General features: G+C 37.8%; 1 protein-coding gene across 1 annotated transcript in view; it reads right to left on the bottom strand.

The window, feature by feature from the left end:
- LOC114045693 (sodium channel protein type 2 subunit alpha-like) overlaps positions 1-24,011 on the bottom strand; it is a 158,082-nt gene that overhangs the window by 60,169 nt on the left and 73,902 nt on the right. The window contains exons 9-13 of the mRNA XM_027865797.1: positions 23,414-23,555; positions 20,972-21,178; positions 19,509-19,796; positions 1,734-1,863; positions 438-676 (exon numbers count right to left, since the gene is read on the bottom strand). Of these exons, the coding sequence (XP_027721598.1) occupies positions 438-676; positions 1,734-1,863; positions 19,509-19,796; positions 20,972-21,178; positions 23,414-23,555 (1,006 nt within the window). The remainder of the gene's footprint in view (positions 1-437; positions 677-1,733; positions 1,864-19,508; positions 19,797-20,971; positions 21,179-23,413; positions 23,556-24,011) is intronic.

The raw sequence follows: 24,011 nt of genomic DNA, 5'->3' as shown, positions 1-24,011 counted from the left end.
CTTAGTTATGGTCTATCTGAAAGTCATGATGAAAAAAAGAGCCTGCACAGCATCTTTCAGGAGATCATCAAGGAAAACTGCCCTGAGGCCCTAGAACTAGAGGGTAAAATAGTCATTGAAAGAATCCACTGATCACCTCCTGAAAGAGATCCCAAATTGAAAATGCCGAGGAATACTGTAGCCCAATTCCCGAATTATCAGGTCATGGAGAAAATCCTGCAAGCAGTCAGAAAGAAACAATTTAAATATTGTGGAACCACAGTCAGGATTACATGAGACCTTGCAGCTTCTGCATTGAAAAAAGGCCATCATATTTGGTAACCAGGCAATCATCGATACTTGAGTAAAAACAAAGATAAATAGGAAACATTAGAAAATGATACTGTAGAGAAGAAAGGTATAGTAACAGGTCACAAGATATAAAATGACAAACTCACCAGGTTTCCCACAGAGAGCATATTGTAGAATTTCTCAGTCATTGGGTAGTGATCCATGGCCATAAAAAATATGTTAATAATGACACAGATGGCAATGGCCAATTTGAAAAATGGATCCATAACGATGGTATTGATGAAATGTTTGCATTTTAACCAAGGTGGGGAGCAATTCCAGATCATATCTGTGTTACCAAATCTGTGCCACCGGTTTGGACATGTAGGTCTGGACTCATCACGTCCTGTGAAGAAAAATGTAAAATGAAGAAAATTAATTGTTCTATGTCTTTGAACTTTTTAATGATAATGTAAACTTCCACAACTTAGTTTTCCTCAGGAAATTTGAAACCAGGGCTATGATTCAGAATTTGCTAACCAAATAGTAGTCTTTTGGGTAAAAATACAAGATATTCCATTCAAGTCTCATATCATTTTCATGCTACAGATATTGGGCATAGAGAAAAATAAATAAGACAAACATTAAACTGAAGATGAATACAGGTGGACCTTACTCTGAGAAAGACACCTGAAATGTGGTGGTGGGTATAAGAATAAAGAATCTATTTAAAGCATTTTTAATATCCTCTTATGCCTCTTCTCCCTATGGAAAAAAAAAGCCTTGTTAGTTTCATATGAAAATTATAGAACCAAAAGATTTGAAGAGTTGCCTTTTATAGCACTTAGTTTAGGTCATGTTAATATCAGGGTCAACTAGGTGGCACAGTGGATAGAGAACTTGGGCCTGGAGTCAGGAAGACCTGAATTCAAATCTTGCCTCAGACACTTACTAGCTGTGTGACCCCTTGGCAAGACACAACTGTGCCTCAATTTCCTAATCTGTAAAATGAGTTGGAGAAGGAAATGGCAAACCACTCCAGTGTCTTTGCCAAGAAAACCCCTAGGGGCAACTAGGTGGTGCAGTGGAGAGAGCATAGGCCCTGGATTCAGGAGAACCTGAGTTCAAATCTGGCCTCAGACACATAACACTTACTAGTTGTGTGACTTTGGGCAAGTCACTTAACCCCACTGCCTAGCCAAAAAAACAACAACAACAACAAAAAAGAAAACCCCCAAAATGGGGTCACAAAGAATCAGACATGACCAAACAACATGTCCACATTACTGTATACTACTTAGAATATAAAGAGAAGATGATATGATGTTCTATTTTGGTAATACATTCCAAAGTTGAAAAACATGACACCTTCATGAATTACTAAATTCATCTGAAATACCTCATGTGTGGTTTAAAGTTAGTTCACAATTCATCTAAAATTCAGAAAAAAAGTAATAACATACTTTCCATCATGTTTAACACATTGGCTCTTCTCATTGCTCTTTGCCTGATAGTTGGATCATCCAATATATCCACAGAAACACAGCAAGAATTTATTTCTCCTTCCTTCTGGTCTGTCCTTGCAGTCCTTTCCTATAAGGACATTTGAAGAAAAGACTTTAGGGCTGGATTTTGCCCACTGACATTAAAATTAGTAACAGTAATAACTTCCATTTAAGTTTCACAGAGGACATTTCTCACATCTGGGTGAGGTAGTAGGTAATGCTTCATTTATCCAACCTCCACCTCCTCTAAATATTAATTTTATCAAATCAGTGATTCTCAAAGTGTGGTCTGTAGGCCCCAGAGTAGTCCCTAAAACTTTTTCAGGGGGTCTATGAGGTCACAAGTATTTTTACAATGATACTAAGACGTTATTTACCTATTAAAATACTCCCTTTCACAACTACTTATCTGTGTGAGGCCAAATTTCCATCACATAATTTCAACAAAAACAACATATTGCAACAGATTGAGTATAGAAGAAGAGAATCCAACTGTATTTTATTAAGCCAGGCAATAGAGATTTGCAAAAATATTTAAAACAGTGCCACTCTTCTCACTAAATTGTTTTTGTTTTGGAAAACAGTTGAAAAAATAACACATTTTATTTCTGTTTACACATATTGGATGTATTATTTTTAAATGAATGTATAAATCAATACTTTAAAAATCCATCTATTTAATTCCTACTATGGTAAATATTGAGATATAATCCACATAAACAAAACTTCTTTGTGGTGGGGGTCCTCAATGAAGGTGTCCTGAGACCAAAAAGGTTAAGAACCAATGATGCCATCTCCACATTCTAGAAATTCCAGATCTGTGGCTTTGCTTCAGGAAGCCTCTGAAGCCCTAACTAATTTTGTTGAAATATTTTTCAGCAAAGAACAGAATCTGTAGGTTATCACCCAGTGATGACTGTGAGTCTGAGCTAGCAAGACCAATTAGAAGTCTCAGAGGACAAAGCAGAAGCATATTTGGCTGATTTTCATCAACTAGGTGAAGGGTGTCATGGAGCAATAACAGGTAATAATATTAGGAATCCAAAAGTCAAATAAAGTTGAGGCAAAGGGTTAAATGAAAAACAAAAAGTAGGTCTGAATACCAAGTACAGGACAAAGCATAGCTAGCTCCCTGTGAGTTATGTTGTTCAAGAGAAGTTTTGGCCTTCTAAAATGTTTTCTTTCTTTTTTTCTTATTTATTTATTTTTAGTGGTCAACATTCAATTTCATAAGATTTTGAGTTCTAAACTTTTTTCCCTCCCTACCCTACCCTGCTCCGAGATGACATGCAATTTGATATAGGCTATATATGTACAGTTACATTAAACATATTTCCACATTAGGCATGCTGTAAAAGAAGAATCAGAACAGGGAAAAAAACATGAGAAAGAAAAAACAAAAAGAAACATAAAATAGTATGCTTCTATCTGCGTTTATACTCCATAGTTCTTTCTCTGGATGTTGACAGCATTTTCCATAACAAGTCTTTTGGAATTGTCTTGAATCACTGTCTTCTGAGAAGAGCTAAGGCTATCAAAGTTGGTCACTGAAAAATGTTGCTAATACTGTATACAATGTTATCCTGGTTCTGCTCACTTCACTCGGCATCAGTCCATACAAGTCTTTCCAGGTTTTTCTGAAATCTGCCTGCTCATCATTTCTTATGGAACAATAATATTTCACTACATTCATATACCACAACTTGTTCAACCATTCCCCAACTGATGGGCATCTCCTCAATTTCCAATTCTTCGCTATCACAAAAATAGCTGCTATCAATATTTTTGTAAATGTCGGTCCTTTGCCCATTTTTATGATCTCTTTGGGATAAAGGCCTAGTAGTGGCATTGCTGGATCAAAGTGTATGCACAGTTTTGCAGCCCATTGGGCATAGTTCTCAACTGCTCTCCAGAATGCTTGGATCAGTTCACAACTCTACCAACAATGCATTAGTGTTCCAATTTTTCCACATCTTCTCCAACATTTATCATTTTCCTGTTTTGTCACATTAGCCAATCTGATAGGTGTGAGATGGTACCTCAGAGTTGTTTTAATTTGCATTTCTCTAATCAATAGTGATTTAGAGAATTTTCATATGACTATAGTTAACTTTAATTTCTTCACCTGAAAACTGCCTGTTCATATCCTTTGACCATTTACCAACTGGGGAATGACTTCTATTCTTACAAATTTGACTCAGTTTTCCATACATTTTAGAAATGAGGCTTTTATCAGATACAATGGCTGTAAAAATTATTTCCCAGCTTTCTGCTTCCCTTCTAATCTCGGCTGCATCAGCTTTGTTTGTGTAACACCTTTTTAATTCAAACATTTTCTTTCTTTCTTTTTTTTATTAACACATTTATTTATTTTTAATTTTCAACATTTACTTCCACAAGATTTTGAGGTCCAAATTTTCACTCCATCTCGCTCATCCCTCTGCCCCAAGATGGCATGCATTCTGAATACCCCTTCCCCTAGTCTGCCTTCCCTTTTATCTCTGCCCCCTTTCTCTTATCCCCTTCCCCTTCTACTTTCCTGTAGGGCAGGACAGATTTTTGTACCCCATTTCCTGTATTTCTTATTTCCCAGTTGCATGTGAAAACATTTTTTTTCAAACATGTGTTTTTAAAACTTTGGGTTCCAAATTTTCTCCCTTCCTCCCTCTGCACCCACCCTCACTGAAAAGGCAAGCAACTCAATATAGGTTATACATGTACAGTTATGCAAAACTCTTCCATAGTAGATATGCTGTGAAAAACTAACTCTATTTCCCTTAATCCTATCCTGCCCTCCCCCATTTATTCTATTCCTTCTTTTGACCCTGTCCCTCCTCAGAAATGTTTGCTTCTGATTACCCACTTTCCCAATCTGCCTTCTTCTCTATCATCCCCCTACTCTCTTGTCCCCTTTCCCCCCTATTTTCCTGTAGGGTAAGACAGATTTCCATACCCAATTGAGTGTGTATGTTATTCCCTCCTTGAGACAAATCCTATGAGAAAAGATTCACTCATTCCCTCTCACCTTCCCCTGTTTCCTCTCCACTGTAAGAGCCTTTTCTTTTCTGTTTTTTTGTGAGATGATTTACCCCATTCTACCTCTCCCTTTCTCCTTCTCCTAGTATAATCCTCTCTCACCCCTTAATTTTATTCTCCAGATATGACCCCTTCATTTTCAACTCACCCTGTGCCCTCTGTCTGTCTATCTATCTATCTGTCTGTCTATATATATCTATATATCTATATCTATACTCACATATAATTTTTCCCTCCAACTACCCTAATACTTATGATAAAGGTCTCATGAGTTACAAATATCTTTCCATGCAGGAATGTAAATAGTTCAATCTTAACAAGTCTCTTATGATCTCTTTCCTGTTTACCTCTTCATGTTCCACTTGAGTCTTGTATTTGAAAGTCAAATTTTCTATTCAGCTCAGGTCTTTTTTTTTTTTTTAGAGCTAAGCAATTCAACGATTTATTGAGCACTGTACAGGATGACAGGAGGGATACACAAGAATAAGACATAGCCTCCTGTTTTTAGAATTTATATTCAAGTTAAGGGGGGGGGACATATATCCATTGATGTTGTTGGTTAATCATTTTTCAGTCACGTCCAACTCTCCGTTACCCTATTTGGAGTTTCCTTGGCAAAGATACTAAAGTGGTTTTCCATTTCTTTCTCTAGCTCATTTTACAGATGAGGAAGCTGAGGCAAACAGGGTTAAGGGACTTGCCCAGGGTCACACAACTAGCAAGTGTATTGGGTCAGATTTGAACTCAGGAAAATGAGTCTTCTTGACTCCAAGCCCATCATTTTGTGCACTATGGTGCCACCTAGCGGTTCTTAAGGACATATACCCACCAAACAGTTCAATAATACATGATCACATATGATTAAGAGATTAAAGGAGTGTTATGAGCTCAACAAAAAGTAGAGAATGAAAAAAAAATAAAAAAATAGAGAATGACCTATGATCTTGCTTTTTTGTGCTTTATTTTTAATTTATTTTTTTATTTTTAACATGTGTTTTTAAAACTTTGGGTTACAAATTTTATCCCTCCCTCCCTCCCCACCCACCCTCATTGAAAAGGTAAGCATCTCAATACAGGTTATACATGCGTAGTCGTGCAAAACACTTCCATAGTAGTCCTGTTGTGAAAAACTAAGTATATTTCCCTTCATCCTACCCTAGCCCCCATTTATTCTAGTCTCTTTTGACCCTGTCCCTCCTCAGAAGTGTTTGCTTTTGATTATCCCTTTCCCCACTCTGCCCTCCCCTCTGTCAACCCCCTGCTCTCTTGTGCCCTTCCCCCTTTATTTTCCTGTAGAGTAAGATAAATTTCCATACCCCATTGTATATGTTATTCCTTCCTTAAGCCAAATCCTATGAGAATAAGATTCACTCATTCCCTCTCACCTTCCCCCATTTCCCCTCCACTGTAAAAGCTCTTTCTTGTCTGTTTCATGTGAGATATTTTACCTCATTCTACTTCTCCCTTTCTGCTTCTCCCAGTATAATCTTCTCCCACCCCTTAATTTTATTTTCCAGATATCACCCCTTCATCTTCAACTCACCCTGTGTCCTCTATCTATCTATACAAACACAGAATTTTTTCCCTCCCACTACCTTAATACCGACAAAGGACCCATGAGTTACAAATATCATCTTTCCTTGCAGGAATGTGAACAGTTCAACCTTAATAAGTCTCTTATGATTTCTCTTTCCTGTTCACCTCTTCCATTTTTCACTTGAGTCTTGTATTTGAAGGTCAAATTTTCTATTCAGCTCTTGTCTTTTCCACAGGAATGCTTGAAACTCCTCTATTTCATTGAATGACCATTTGTTACCCTGAAGGATTATACTCAGTTTTGCTGGGTAGGTGATTCTAGGTTGTAATCCTATCTCCTTTGCCCTCTGGAACATCATACTCCATGCCTTCCAGACCCTTAATGTAGAAGCTGCTAAGTCTTGTGTTATCCTGATTGTGTTTCCACAATACTTGAATTATTTCCTTTTGGCTGCCTCCAATATCTTCTCCTTGACTTGGGAATTCTGGAATTTGGCTACAATATTCCCAGGAGTTTTCCTTTGGGGATCTCTTTCAGGAGGTGATCAATGGATTCTTTCAATTTCTATTTTTCCCTCTGGTTCTAAAATTTCAGGGCAGTTTTCCTTGATAATTTCTTGAAAGATGATGTCTAGGCTTTTTTTTTTTTTTTGATCATGGCTTTCAGATAGCCCAATAATTTTTAAGTTCTCTCTCCTGGATCTATTTTCCAGTTCAGTTGTTTTTCCAATGAGATATTTCACATTCTCTTCTATTTTTTTCATTCCTTTTGATTAGTGTTACAGTGCCTTGATTTCTCAAATTGTCCCTATCTTCCAATTTCTCCATTCTAATTTTTAAGGAAGTATTTTCTTCAGTAAGCTTTTGGACTTCCTTTTGCATTTGGCCAATTTTTCTTTTTAGGGCATTCTTCTCTTCATTGGCTTTTTGGACCTCTTTTGCCACTTGGGTTAGTCTATTTTTTAAGGTGTTATTTTCTTCAGTATTTTTTTTTCGGTCTCCTTTACCATCACTGTCAGTTTTTCTTCTACTTCTCTTACTTGCTTCTCAAAATCCCTTCTGAGCTCTTCCATGGTCTGGGACCAATTCATATTTTTCTTGAACACTTTGGATATAGAAGTTTTGGCTTTGTATGTTTTGATATTCTTTGTCATCAAAGTAAGATAATATAGTCTGACTCTTTTTGAGCTACTTGCTCATGATCCCAGCCAATTACTTGAGTTATAAACTCTTCATTAAGGTAGGAGTCTGTTTCCAGTGTGGAGAATGTACTGTCCCAAGCTTCAGGGGTTTTGTGTAGCTGTGTTCAGAGATACTTCTAGGGAGCTGTAAATTTTCAGTTCTTCCAAGGTGGTATGATCAAGCGCAAGGTGTTTACTCCTTTCCTGGCCTGTGCTCTGGTCTATGAGCACTCTTTTCTATCTTGGAACTGTGAGGAGGGTTTCCTCTCCACTGCCACTACAAGCTCCACCATGCCAGCACTCCTCCTAGCCCCAGGACTGCCACCTAGAACTGTGACTCAGATCCAAGCACGGGCAAAGCAAGAGAATCCTGCACCAGCAGAGAGAATCCTGCAATCCCCCTCTGATCAGCCACTCAATTCCACCTCAGTCTGTGGGCCAGAAGCTCAGGATGCAGCCACTGACCCAGCCAAACTCAGGGACTGGAGCTGAGATCACCGGCTTCCCTCTCTCTCTCCCCGCTGACACAGACTTTTCCCACTGACCTTCCAAGTTGTCTTTGGCATTCGTGGGTTGAGAAGTCTGGAAATCTCCACAGCTGCCCAGGATTCAGTCCTCTGAGTGAGGCCTGCTCCAGGGTCGCTGTGGCCTGTGCACCCATGCTGAACTACTCTCCTCTCCCAGCCCAGCGCGATATACCTTTCTGATCAACCATCCAGGCTGTCTTTGGCTGGAGATTTGTTTCACTCTGTCTTTTTGTGGGTTCTGCTGCTTTAGAATTTGTTTAGAGCCAAATACCTATAACGTATTTGGAGGGGTTTGGGGGAGAGCTCAAGCAAGTCACGGCTTTTCCTCTGCCATCTTGGCTCCGCCCCTGACAATTTCTTGAAAGATGATGTCTAGGCCCTTTTTTTGATCATGGTTTTCAGATAGTCCAATAATTTTTAAATTCTCTCTCCTGGATTTGTTTTCCAGATCAGTTGTTTTTCCAATGAGATATTTCACATTGTTTTCTAATTTTTCATTCTTTTGGATTTGTTTTACAGTGTCTTGATTTCCTATAAAGACACTAGCTTCCAATTGCCCTATTCTAATTGTTAAGGAAGTATTTTCTTCAGAAACCTTTTGTACTTCCTTTTCCATTTGGCCAATTTTGCTTTTTAGGGCATTCTTCTCCTCATTGGCTTTTTGGACATCTTTTGCCATTTGGTTAAGGCTATTTTTTAAGGTGTTATTTTCCTCAGTATTTTTTTTTGGTCTCCTTTAGCAAGCTGACTTGTTTTTCATGATTTTCTTGCATCACTCTCATTTCTCTTCCCAGTTTTTCCTCTACTTCTCTTCTTTGCTTCTCAAAATCCCTTTTGAGCTCTTCCAAGGCCTAGGACTGATTCAAATTTTTCTTGGAGACTTTGGATGCAGGAGCTTTGATTTTGTTGTCTTCTTCTGGTTGTATATTTTGATCTTCTTTGTCACAAAAGTAAGATAATATAGTCTGACTCTTTTTGTGCTGCTTACTCATGATCCCGCACCATTACTTGAGTTTTAAACTCTTTGTTAAGGTAAGAGTCTGTTTCCAATGTGGCGAATGTACTGTCCCAAGCTCCGGGGGTTTGTACAGCTGTTTTCAGAGATACTTCCAGGGACCTGTAAATTTTCAGTTCTTCCAAGGTGCTATGATAAGGGGCTATGTGTGTCCTCTCCACCACCACAACAAGCTCCACCACGCCAGCACTCCTCCTCGCCCCAGGACTGCCCCTCAGAACTGTGACTCAGATCAGCACTGGTGAAGACATCCCTGCAATGCCCCTTTGATCAGCCACTCAATTCCCCCTCAGTCTGTGGGCCAGAAGCTCAGGAGGCAGCCGCTGCCCCAGAGGCAGTGCTTGGGTCTTGTGGCTGAGTCCTAGCTCCTTTTCTCACCCCAGTCATAGACTTTTCCCACTGACCTTCTAAGCTGTCTTTGGCGTTCATGGATTGAGAAATCTGGAAACCTCCACAGCTGCCCACGATTCAGTCCTCTGAGGCCTGCTCCAGGGTCACTGTGGCCTGCGCGCCCAAGCCACACTGCGCTTCTCTCCCTGCCTGGTGTGATATACCTTTCTGATCATCCATTCAGTTTGTCTTGGGCTGGAAATTTGTTTCACTCTGTCTTTTTGTGGATTCTGCTGCTTTAGAATTTGTTTAGAGCCTTTTTTTTACAGGTATTTGGAGGGGTTTGGGGGAGACCTCAAGCAAGTCACTGCTTTCACTCTGCCATCTTGCCTCTGCCCCTCTAAACATTTTCTTTTTTGAGGACAGCATAGAGAACTGCTGAGGGTAAGGGAACCTTAACCAGCTACATAGTTCCCAACTAGGCGGGATACAGCCCTGTAACTGGAGTCAGAAAGACTTGAATTCATATCCAGCTTCAGACACTGATTAGCGGTGTAACTCAGAACAAATGACTTAGCTTCTTTTTGTCTCAGTTTCCTCATCAGTAATGTGGGGACAACAATAGCACCTACCTCCCAGGAATTGTTGTAAGGATAAAATATTTGTAAAGCACTTTACAAAACTTAAAATGCTATTCAAATGCTAGTTATTATTATTGTTATCATCATCATCATCACCATCAACATCATAATCATCATCATTATCTGGCTGCCTTAAGTCAAAAAATAGTTTTGTGAGGTCTGTGAGACATTTTCATCCAGTTCTCATGGGAGAGTCCCATCTTTCAGGCAAATTTAAGAGCATTCATGGAGATAAGATTCTAGTAGTAGCAACAAAGAGTGTGTTACTGGGGCCTCAATCTCTTCCTTTTCATAATGTTAATTTTAATTTTAGATAATTTTAAAAATGAAATGTCTATTATAACAAGCCAAAAAAAAGGTAGTTGGGGATAGTGTGGCTAAAATTTCCTCTGGCCAGGTGAATCAATTCAATTCAATTTTAATTAATTACACTTTCCTCTTCCAGGCACTGAGAGTATTGACAAAAACAAAACAGTCCTTGTCCTTGAGAAGCCTCTATTCTACTAGCGAAATGACTTGGTTTAGTGAAGTTTTGAACATACATGGCTAATTATATAATGGCAAGAGAATTAGCAAGCCCAAGGTTCATGTTTTGTTTTTCCACTAATTAGCAATACGTCTTGAAGACTCCCAGTGTTCTAGGTAGCTCTCTAAGACTGTAAGTTGCAGAGTAGGTAGAGGGGATTTCCTCACAGAGATATTGTTATAGCAATAAAGCAATGAGTTTGATTTAAAAAGAAAATCAATGCTAGGAATATCAAGACAAAAGTGAACAGTCCTGTGGGTCCTGAAGGAACATACAATCTAGTGGAGGGCAACAGCACATACACAAGTAAGTCAACATAAAGTGAAAACAAAGTAATACCAGAGGCAAGGACATTAAGAACTGAGGGGACCAGATACGCCTAATGTAGGAGGTGGTACCTGAGCTGGGCCTTGAAGGAAGATAGGGATTCTGAAGGACAGAGGTGAGGAACAAATCTATTCAAGGCATAGGGCACAGTCTATAGAAAAACACTGTTAGGGATCTATAAAGAAAATAATTCTATTAAAAAAAAATTGGCTTCTGGAAGCCAAGATGGCAGAGTAAACAGTAAATTGCCATAACTCTTTTATATTCACCTCCATACAACCATAAAATAGTGCCCCAAAATAAATCTGGAAACAACAGAACCAGCAAAAAGATGGGGTGAAATAATCTTTTAGCCTAAGAAACTTAGAAGATCGGCAGGGAAGATTTGTTTCACTGTGGTAAAAGGAGACTATAGCTCAGTACAGGAAGCATCTCAGCAAGCCAACAGCAAACCCCACATTAGCAAACTAGTGGGAAATTCTGAGCCCCAGTGTGCTGAAACAGGTAAACACCAACGCCAGGACCTCACTCATGCCTCAGCATAGCCAGGGGAATGGGCAGACTCTAGCTCTGAGAAGCACCACATGCTTCAGCACAGTCCCAGGCAAATAGACAACCTGAGCAGCCATACCTTCACATGCTTCAGTGTCGCCCTGAGGAAAAGCAGAAACACACCATAGGCCTCAGAACAAGACAGACACCAGCACTAGGACCCCCGCTCAGCACCGGACAAGCTGCCAGACCCCAACAGCTTCCAGCAGTGCCAGCCACCCTGCACCCCACCTCCTCAGCGCAGCACCAGACACAAGAGTGCCCCATGGGCCTCAGGGCACCATCAGTGCAACACCAGGTAAATAGCTAGGGCCTGCAGAACCTGGAACAAGAAGTCTGAGACAGTGCCTCTTCCACTTTGGGAGCACAGCTCAAATTTAAAAGAAAGGAAAAGGGGGGAGGGCAGAGTCAAGATGGCAGACTAAAAGCAGTGACTTGCTTGATCTCTCCCCCAAACCCCTCCAAATACCTGTAAAAAATGGCTCTAAACAAGTTCTAGAGCAGCAGAACTCACAAAAAGAAAGAGTGGAGCAAATTTGCAGCCCAAGACAGACTGGATGGTTGATCAGAAAGGTATATCCCTCTGGGCAGGGAGAGGAGTGTGGTTCATTGTGGGTGCGCAGGCAAGGCAGGCCTCAGAGGACTGAATCACAGGCAGCTATGGCAGTTTCCAACCCATGAACCCCAAAGACAACTTAGAAGGTCAGTGGGAAAAGTTTGTGACTGTAGTGGGAGAGAAGCTTGGTGCCAGCCCCAGTCCCCAAGCTCGACCCCGGGGTGGCAGCTGCTTTTCGAGCTCCCCAGCCTACAAACTGAGGAGGAATTGAGTGGCTGATCAAAAGGGGATTGCAGGGATCTCTCTACTGGTGCAGGATTCTCTTGCTTTGACTGTGCTTAGATCTTGGTCACAGTTCTGGGTGGTGGTCCTGGGATGAGGAGAAATGCTGACTTGATGGAGCTTGTAGTGGTGGTGGAAAGGAAACCCTTCTCACAGTACCAAGATAGAAAAGAGTGTTTCTGGTCACTGATACACCAGAGTACAGGGCAGGAAAGGAGTAAACACTTCACCCCTTATCATACCACCTTGGAAGAACTGAAAATTTACAGCTCCCTAGAAGTATCTCTGAAAACAGATGCACAAAACCCCCAAAGGTTGGGACAGTACATTCTCCACACTAGAAGCAGACCCCTACTTTAACAAAGAGTTTAAAACTCAAGTAATTGGCTGTGATCATGAACAAACAAAAAAAGTCAGACCATAGAATCTTTCTTTGGTAACAAAGAAGATCAAAATATATAAGCAGAAGAAGACAACAAAGTCAAAGCTCCTACATCCAAAGCCTCCAAGAAAAATATGAATCAGTCCTGAGCCATGGAAGAGCTCAAAAAGGAATTTGAGAAACACATAAGAGAAGTAAAGAAAAAACCAGGAAGAGAAATGAGAGTAATGCAAGAAAATCATGAAAACAAGTCAACAGCTTGCTAAAGGAGACCCCAAAAAATACTGAAGAAAATAACACCTTAAAAAATAGACTAGCCCAAATGGCAAAAGAGGTCCAAAAAATTAATGAGGAAAAGAATGCCCTAAAAAAGCAAAATTGGTCAAATGGAAAAGGAAGTCCAAAATACTTCATTAAAAACTAGAATGGAGCAATTGGAAGCTAGTGACTTTATGAGAAATAAAGGCACTGTAAAACAAATCCAAAAGAATGAAAAAAAAATAGAAGACAATGTGAAATATCTCATTGGAAAAACAACTGACTGGAAAACAGATCCAGGAGAGATAATTTAAAAATTATTGGACTACATGAAAGCCATGATCAAAAAAAGAGCCTAGACAACATCTTTCAAAAAATTATCAAGGAAAACTGCCCTGATATTTTAGAACCAGAGGGAAAAATAGAAATTAAAAGAATCCATTGACCACCTCCTGAAAGATATCCCCCCCAAAAAAACTTCTAGGAATATTGTAGCCAAATTCCAGAGTTTGCAGGTCAAGAAAATTTTGCAAGCAGCCAGAAAGAGACAATTTAAGTATTGTGGATAACATAAGATTATTAAAGGACTGGAGGGTATGGAATATAATATTCCAGAGGTCAAAGGAGATAGGATTACAACCAAGAATCACCTACCCAGCAAAACTAAGTATAATCCTTCAGGGAGCAAAATGGTCATTCAGTGAAATGGGGGACTTTTAAGCATTCTTGATGAAAACACCAGAGCTGAATAGAAAATCTGACTTTCAAATACAAGATTCAAGTGAAACATGAAGAGGTAAATAGGAAAGAGAAATCATAAGAGACTTATTAAAGTTGAACTGTTTACATTCCTGCATGGAAAGATGATATTTGTAAGTCATGAGACCTTTGTCAGTATTAGGGTACTTAGAGGGAAAAAATTATATGTATGTATGTATATAGATAGATAGATAGATAGATAGAGGGTACAGGGTGAGCTGAAGATGAAGGTGTGATATCTGGAGAATAAAATTAAGTGGTGAGAGAGGATTGTACAGGGAGAAGAGGAAAGGGAGAGGTAGAATGGGGTAAATTAACTCACATAAAACAGACAATAAAAGGCTTTCACAAGGGAGGGGAAACGGGGGAAGGTGAGAGGGAATGAGTGAATCTTATTCTCATAGTATTTGGCTTAAGGAAGGAATAACATACACACTCACTTGAGTATGGAAATCTATCTTACCCTACAGGAAAATATGGGAGGAAGGGGACAAGAGAGCAGGTGGATGATAGAGGGGAGGGCATATTGGGAAAGGGGGTAATCAGAAGCAAACACTTCTGAGGAGAGACAGGGTCAAAAGAGAGAATAGAATAAATGGGGGGCAGGATAGGATTAAGGGAAATATAGTTAGCTTTTCACAACATGACTACTATGTAAGTGTTTTGCATAACTACACATGCATAACCTGTATCAAGTTACTTGCCTTTTCAATGAGGGTGGGTGGGGAGGGAGGAAGGGAGAAAATTTGGAACTCAAAGTTTTAAAAACACATATTAAAATAAAAAAAAAATGTTTTCACATGCAACTAGGAAATAAGAAATACAGGACATGGGGTATAGAAATCTATCCTGCCCTATAGGAAAATAGAAGGGGAAAGGGCTAAGAGAAGTGGGGGCAGAGATAGAAGGTAGGGCAGATTAGGGGAAGGGGTATTCAGAATTATGTCATCTTGGGGTGGGGAGAGGAATGAGAAAATTTGGAAAATTTGGAACTCAAAATCTTGTTGAAGTGAATGTTGAAAACTAAAAATAAATAAATTTAAAAAAAATTTAATTTGATAAAAAGAAAGGCAAAAGGTCAAAAAGATGGGCAAAACAACAACAACAACAACAGCAAAGGATCTGACCACAGAAAGTTATTATGACAGGGAAGATCAAGACCCAAAGTCAGAAGAGGAAAACAATGTTAAAACATCTATGGGCAAAACCGCAAAGAAAAACAGGAAAGTGTTCTCAAGCCCAGAAAGAATTCAAGGAAGAGCACAAAATGGAACTTAAAAATCACATAAGAGAGGCAGAAGAAAAATTGGGAAAAGAAATAACAATGATGCAAGAGAATTACGAAAAAAAATGTCAGCAGCTTGGAAAAAGAAAACAATTGCTTAAAAAAGTAAATTGGCCAAATGGAAAAGGAGACAAAAAAATCCACTGAAGAAAACAACTCATTAAAAAGTACAAATTTTAACTGAGGAAAGCAATTCCTTAAAAGTTAGAATTGGGCAAGCGGAAGCTAGTGACTCTATGAGACATCAAGAATTAATCAAACAAATGGAAAAGAATGAAAAAAATAGAAGAAAACATAAAATACCTCATTGGAAAAAAACTACCAACCTGGAAAATAGATCCAGAAAGACAATGTGAGAATCACTGGACTACCTGAAAGCCATCCATAATCAAAAGGAGGACCTGGACAGCATATTTCAAGAAATTATCAAGGAAAACTGCCCTGATATTCTGGAGCTAGAGGGGAAAATGGGCTTTGAAAGAATCTCCCTATCACCTCAGGAAAGAGATTCCAAAATAAAAACTCCAAGGAACATTACAGCCAAATTACAGAACTAACTGGTCAAGTATTTCAAGTGGCCAGAAAGAAACAATTCAAATATTGGGGAGCCACAATCAGTATTACACAGAATGGAAATCATGGAACATAATATTCCAGAAGGCAAAGGAACTAGGACAACAAACAAGATTCACCTAACTGGCAAAATTAAGCATAATACTTCAATGGAAAAAATTAGGACACTAACGCACTGTTGGTATAGTTGTGAACTTATCCAACCACTGTGGAGAGCAATTGGAAACTATGCCCAAAGGTCAACCAAACTGTGCATATACCCTTTGATGCAGCAATACTACTACTAGGTCTGTATTCCAAAGAGATTATAAAAAAGGGAAAAGGACCTACACAAGCAAAAATATTTATAGTAGCTCTTCTCATGGTGGCAAAATATTGGAAATCAGGGGATGCCCATCAATTGAGGAATGGCTGAACAAGGTGTGGTATATGAATTAATGGGATACTATTGTGTAAATAAGAAATGAAGAGCAGGTAGATTTCAGAAAGACCTGGAAAGATTGTATTATGAACTGATGCAAAGTGAAATGAGCAGAACTTGGAATACATTGTACACAGTATTAACAACATTGTATGATGCTCAACTATTAATGATTCAGCTCTTCTCAGCAACACAATGATCCAAGACAAGTACAAAGGACTCACAAAGGAAAATGCTATCCAGATCCAGATAAAGAACTGATGGACTCCGAAAGCAGATAGAAGCCTACTTTTCCCACTTACTTTATTCTTTTTCATGTTTTTTTTTCTTTTGATCTGTTTTTTTTTCTTTCACAACTGTGACTAATATGGAAATATGTTTTATATGATAGTTCATGTATAATTATATCAAATTCCCTACCATTTTAGAAAAAGAGGAGGGGATGGAAAAAATTTGAAACTCAAAATCTTGTAAAAATGAATGTAAAAATTGTCTTGACTTAAAATCATGAAAAATTAAAATACTATTAAAAATAATTCACAGTCTTATAAATCATTCAAAAAAATCATCTCATCCTAGCCTCTGAGGGGCAATGAGAGGCAGCATAATATAGTAGGCAGGGGTTAGAATTATTCAGAGAGTAATAATTCAAATCCTAGCTCTGATAGTTAGTAGTTGATTAACCATAGGAATGTCTCAGAGGCTCTTTGAATCTAAGCAGAGTAATAAAGTACCTACATTATACTATTATGAGGAAAGTGCTTTGTAAATTCTAAATTATTATATCCATGTGACTTGCTCCTAATGCTACTATGTAAATGGTACACCAAAGGAAGGAAAAGGGAAGGGAATAAGCATTTATGTAGTACCTACTATATGCCAATCACTGTGCTAAGAACTTTTTACAAATATCTCATCTGAGATAACAACCCTGGAAGGTTAGGTGTTGTTATTATCATCTTTATTTTATAGTTGAAGAAACTGGCACAAACAAAGGTGAAGTGGCTTAACACAGTGAGTGTGTGAAGCTGGATTTGTACTTGAGTCCTCCTGATACTAAGCCTAGCTCTCTATCCACCATACCACCAGCTGCCAACTGAACAACTCACAAATAAATAATTATACCTTTACAGGTTATTCCAATCTTTTTGTCTTTATTTTGGTGGGTTATGGTCATTTATCCTGTGATTTCATTGGAATAGGGAGTACCTGAGGATGAACCTCTCCCCCAACAATGCAACCATTGTGCAAATTATTGTCTGAGGAAGTTGCCTGGAATATTTAGAGGGTTATGAATCAAAAAACACAAAATAAATTAAATTATCTGTCTTAACACATTCATTCAATAGAGAGAACTGCCTTATATAAGTGGCTGAATCCATATCATGAAAATGTATGTACATGGACATTCAATTATTTCTTAGATCTTAGTTTTACTTAGATCTACTATCTGGGCATAAAAAATACCCACAAGAAATATGTGCTATCACTTCGAATGTATAATGATGAACAGATTTTTTTTTATGTTGCTTGTCTTTTAAATAAAGATATAATATATTCCATGAGGACCCACAGAAACATAAAATGAAGGGTTACCATGAAGACACTCATTTCACAACCTGTCAGTTTTTGGAGGGTTGTACTCCCTGGAAACAGAGCACCATTTGCTTAACTATAGCATGAACATATGTAGGTGTGTCCTAAACAAATGGCCAATCCTAGAGTCAGAAAGGGCTGGGTTCAATTCCTGACTAACACATACTAGCAATACATCACTCTTCTTGACATGCCTCCCTTCCCTCCAGACAATCTTGTAATATTATAACGTATAAAAGAGCTGCACATCTGCTTTGATGAAGTATACATGGAGTCCCTGTGCTGATGAAATAACAGGAGTAGATTAAAACAAAATGGAAGTTGGGGCATGGAGTATGAGCATAGAGTAGAAAAGCAGGGATAAGCCAATTTTTTCTTATTGGTATGAAAGTCATTGTTGATAGCTATTAAGTATGCTCCAGAAAGTATCTTTATTTCTTTCTGCTTCTCATTTAAAATCAGTTAGTTGGTCTCTTATCCTAAGCATCTTAACTTCCAATAGTAACCTGACAAATGAATTGCACTACTTAAAAAAAAATGCCTATAGTTTTCTTGTTTAAAAACTTGAAATGAAAGACATCTTTCCTTACAACAAGAACTAAAAATATCTTCTTTACGGAAACTCCTCTAGCCTAATATACCTTACAATAGAAATATACCTCATTCTAATGAAATTAGATCCTTATAAAGCAATTGTAGTAACCATTAAGTGAAGATATTCACACTAGGAGGTTGGATAGTAACTCACTTGCTTTGCCAGATGAAAGATAATAGAGTGATCTTTAACTTAAGATAATAGAATATTATATTTAGTGTTGTGAATGATCTTAGAGGTTATCTAATCCAAACCTCCTCCATTTTAAATTTGAGGAAACAAATAAAAATGTAGCGACTTGCTTAAGACTATACTGACTACTTAATTTTAGAGTCAAGATTTAGACTCCCCAGATTCCAAAATTATTTTGAAAACCATATGAAGACTTAATTAGCATCGAAGATGCCAGAAACTGGGAGACCAATTTTGACATCAACATTATTTGCACTCTCCACATCCCCTCCTGCCTTTGGATTTCAACACCATGCCTTATCTGTAATGTCTCCTTGCAACATTCATCAATTCATGTGGCCTTCTCAATCCTGGAACACCACTCTGTTTTGTCTTCCCCGTTCTCCCTTTGGAGAGTTCCTGCTGAGTCTTCATTTTGAGGAGGAGCTAAGGACAGTTAGTCTTCATTTCCTTCCTTCCTTGCTTTTGATTTTTCAGCGTTCACTGTCATGCCCCCTAGTGTGTACATTCTCAGCCTTCCCCCTCTTCCAGCTCTCTTTTGTGTGTTGTCTTCCCCATTAGACTGTAAGCTTCTTGAGGGTATGGACTGTGTTTCTTTTTGCTTGTATTTGGATCCCCAACACTGAGCACAGTGACTGACATATTGTAAGTACGTAATAAATGCTTTTTTTTTCTTTGCTTTACCAAAGGTATATGTCCATCTCTTCCTATTATCATCAAGGTAATACAATTCTGAAATATTCCCTTGTTAATTACCAACTATACCCTCAGCATTTACAATGTCATGTCTTGTTATTTTCTCATATTTCCTAGCTACTTTTGTGTTCTTAAAAACATTTCCTTAAATAATTCCATATTCATAATGTCATTTCCATACACATAGCCAAAGTAAACTTCTCTTTGAAAATTTTCCCATTTCAAATGTGCACAACAGTGAGATTATGTGTTTCTTAAAACCCCAAGCTCATTGAAAAATCAGTAGGCTCATAAGGAAAAATACTTATATTTTCCCCATGGAATAATAGCAGTAGAACAGTTTGATAAACATATGTGTACAAATACATACGCACCCACAGATGTATTTCCCCTCTAATGGAAAAAAATGAGAATAGTAATTTTCAGAGAGCAGCTTATCTAAATAATGTTTATGTAAGAGTCAGTACCTGCTGGGGAGAAGGTAACTTGCTCTTATTTGTTAGTCTCTGCTTTTTAATTCCATGATGGCAAAGCTTTCTTCTGATGTACTCTTCTGTTTCAAATCTATGCAATTTTAGATCAATTTCTTTTTCTTCTCTATCAGGCTGGTCCTCCTGATTGTTTTTCTTCCTTTGGTCCATTCTCCCATTATCATTTTTTGAGCTACATTGGGATGTTTCAGAATAATTTTCTGAAAGTCCTATATTTTGATCAACAACTCTTTCATCTTCAGCTATTCCTTCTGCTACCATTGCCTGTCAGGCCAAAAGTTAAATAAAAAAGTTTAAAAAAAAAAAGAAGTAGTTCAGGAACAACACCAAGAAATTCACTCAAAAAAAATCCAATAAAACACCACTGTAAGTTAATTCAGCACAACAGATTTGATTGGTGGTCAGAATACTTGCCTTATCTACATAGTAAGGAATTTTATGTTTTTTCCCAAATCCAATCATGTAAGAATTCCTGTTATTTCCCATTCTGATATTGTTCTGGAGTACCCCAAGATTATAGCACACATACCTATTTCTTTATTATTGAATCAGTAAGACTCTCCTAAGTCACATTTATTGAATGAAATAATTTCTTTCCATATTTAATTCTTTTGCTAATATAAACACTAGAAATAAATGAAGTTGAAGCTGATATCCATGTATAATGAGTCTGGCAATGTACTCTATTATCTGTATGGCTCATTAGCAAGTTGTGTACTATATGCTGGACTGTAACTATCTGACAACCAAAATGTTCTATTAGAATGAGGAGTTCTGTTATCAGTCTCACAACCTAGGTATCTGTGTCTACTACAGAAACATACATGTGTATGAGTCTATGTGTAGATGCATATGTATGTATGTGTATATATATATATATATATATATATATGTGTGTGCGTTTATATGCATATATATATATACACATACGTATATATACACACACACACATCATACAGGTGCCTTCATAATAGTTTGATTGCTTTATTGATATGTATATGCATATATTTATATATGCATATCTATAGCTATATTTATCTATCTATCTATCTATCTATATATATCCCTTCTCTCAACCTACTTATCTATGAATAGCCAAAATAGATATTACCAGATAGAAGCAAAGAATGTGAAGGCAGGAGTTTGAAAAACTCCTAGTTTATAGCACCTGGGTTGTGAGATTGACACAGAACTCCACATTGTAATCGAAGTCTATGGGCAGAGAATCAGGGTCATGAAAGGTTCTAGTGGATCATTCTTGCCTAGTTATTGTGATTCTTTCAACTATGTTTCTGGGTTAATAATAGGTAGAATTAATTTAGAATAATGAAATAATAAGTTAACATCTATTTGGTGGCTGAATGAAAAATGACAGAGTCTCTGGTGGTTAGTTTTACCCCTATGTTTATACGAAGATGTTAAAGTCACAGTGATAATACCTGAGCTTTTTTTTCTTCTCTTTTCTGCCGATATAACAGTGCCTGGTATTTTATCTCTCTTTTCTTAGCTTCTTCAATAGTTATTCGATTCTGTTTTTCATAAGACATGATGACCACAGCTAAGATCAAAGTCATCAGATAAAAGGAGCAGAATAAAATTATGCCAACAAAAAATAGCACATATGTCTTCCCAGAAGCACGTAGGATCTGAAAAAAGAGAAAAGAAAAATTGTTTGTTTTTCTATTTTTTCATTTTTATTTTATTTCTTAACAAGACAAGTAAATTTTAAAGTGATTTATCTTTATTTAAACATTTTACTCTCCTGGATAGGCAATCAATGGAAAGACCAGGTGTTTTAACATCACCTCACCCTATGTACACACTGAAAAATAAGGTTATATATTTAAAGAAATAAAAACATTAACATCACATGGAGTAACCATTGGATCTGGACAAATCCTGGATCTGCCACTTATTTATTATTTGTGTCATCTTGGGTAATTCAGGTTTCTCTATTCATAAAATAAAAGTATTGGCCTATATAACTTCTAAGCTCCTTTCCAGTTCTACGTCTATGATTCTATGATCGCAACTAAAACGTTATCAATGTTAAAACAAAAAGTAGGCGGGTGAGACACTACTTAAATGGGGAGGTAGGGATTATGGTTCCAGAACTGGAAAGGAGAGAATGAGAAGGCAGCGAGGGAAGTGAAGCATACCTCCAGCTATACTGAAGGCATATGGTGGGTGCCCATGAGTTACAGAGACTTGAAGATTGTGAGACCCTTTGTGAACAACAATGACAGGAAAGCAAAGACACTGAGGTGTCCCACAGTACTGGTGGAAGAAGACAGCCACAGTATGAGTAGTGGTTGTATGCATCTTTATCTGGATCCTAAGAACCCAACTTTGCTAACGATGGCAAACTGTGGAGGCCCGCCTCAAGTGGTTCAGACTGGGAAGCTGACTGAAGCCTTCAATTACTCTGTGCAGGGAATGGGATATATACCAGCAATTAGTATGACCTGACTCCACCAATAAGACACACACTCCACATGCAGAATGAGCTCTGGAGAAAGTGTCTATACTCACTATCTTACCAGAATGCTGTTAGAGGAAACTCTAGAAGCCCTAGAACAAGCTGATGTACTAGAAAGACCTCCAACCATGGAGGTGTCCTGCTAAGCAGACACAATCTCCTGGACTAACACAAGTCCATCATCACCAAACTGAACATCCTTATAATGTAGTATTTCACCTAGTAAACAGGTATTTACTGTCCTAAATCATACATGACCACAGGGGCCACTCTTTGGCAGCCTGGATTGTTGGTTCTTTAACCTCTTATTTGTATATAACCAATCACGCCTCCACACCATCACTAAAACATTTTAAAATTTAAGCAAATATGGTTTCACTAGGTTTCTTTGTGTTTTCTCAACTAGGTATCAGATAAGATTCTTTGATTACAGTTCTACATGTGTGTGCACATGTGCATGCATATGCATAGTTCTGTGAATTTAGAATTGCTTTCTTGTTAAATTTTCACAAAACATAGAAGTCCCTTCATCACCTCTCATCTAGATTATTGCAAAAGCCTTCTAACTGGTCTCCCTGCCTTGTCCCTCTCTCTACTCTAACCCATCTTACACACAACGGCCAAAGTACTTTCCCTTAAACACAGATATGGACATATGATTCCCTTACTCAATATAGTCTGGTTCCTTCACATTGCCCCTATGAAAATATACAACCCTTTCTATTTTAAAGGCCTACATAATATTGTTCTAACCCAGATTTCATCCTCATGAGACATTCCTACCTCTCTCACACACTGTGATCCACCCAACCCTGCCATCTCCTGCTTCCATGCCTTTATGCTAGCTATTCCACACAGCTAGAATACAGTCCCTTCTTACTTCTGCCTCTCTTCAAACCCTCTCTTCCTTTAGGACACAGCTTAAAGACTGTCTTCTGCATGAAGTTCTCTCTCTAAAACTATCCTCCATTTAACAATATTTCCTATATTTATATCTACTCACTTTATATTTATGATGTACAGGTAGCTGTTGAATCTCTGCTTAGAATGTAAGCTCCTTGTGAATAGGCAGAGTGTCACTATTTGTTCTTTAACCCATAGCTTCTAGCATTATTCCTGTAATATAGTAAGTACTTCTCATTTGATTGATTAAAAACTCTATATAATTCCAAACAAGGGAAAAAAGATGTGATAAAATATATAGCCTCAGAATAAAATAAGGTGATCACTGCTTCTGAAAGTACAACACAAATGCAGTTTTAATACTGTAATAAGTAGATTAACTCTTTTAAAATCAACCATAAAAAACAATGTAAAAGTGTTTCACATTAAGATGATAATTAAAGATAAAGTGATATGAATTTTTTATGCATAAAAATATAGTGTTTTGCTAAGCTCTCACCTGTTGGTAAAGGTTTTCCCAATAGTCCAAGGTCATTAATCTAAATAGGGTCAACATAGCCCAACTAAAATTATCAAAACTTGTGTAGTCGTGATCAGGATTCATGCCAGCTTTCACACACATGTATCCCTCTGGACACTCACTATACAAATAAAAAAAGAGAAATTATTCACTTTCTGATTATGTCACATCACAGGTAATCAATAACAGGGAGTTAAATTTTAAGACAAAGTATCACATCCAAATATGGGACTCATTACCAAATGTTAATCTACAACTGCTTTCAGCTACTACAAACAAACTAAATCCCTAACCAATAAAGCATGTAGAGTGAGACGAATTTTGAATTAGTCTATGTATCTTACAAATAAGTTCAAACAATCCTTTAAGTTGGTAATTATTATGGCATAGTGAAAAGAAAGCTGATCTCTAACCCAGGAAGAGTTGGTTCAAGTCCTACTTTTGGCACTTGACTGACTAGGGGACCTCGGCAAGTCATTTAACCTCTTAATACTGTAGAGTAACTCTCCAGCTCTATTAATTACAAAGAAGTGACTATTTGCATTAGTAGAGGAAGTTCCTTTACCTTGGAGTTCCC

This window comes from Vombatus ursinus, unplaced genomic scaffold (genome assembly GCF_900497805.2).
Source record: "Vombatus ursinus unplaced genomic scaffold, bare-nosed wombat genome assembly UNPS02014779.1, whole genome shotgun sequence".
In the NCBI taxonomy this organism is placed as follows: domain Eukaryota; kingdom Metazoa; phylum Chordata; class Mammalia; order Diprotodontia; family Vombatidae; genus Vombatus; species Vombatus ursinus.
Note: the sequence above shows the minus strand (reverse complement) of the source record. Positions and strands in the feature narration are given on the sequence as shown.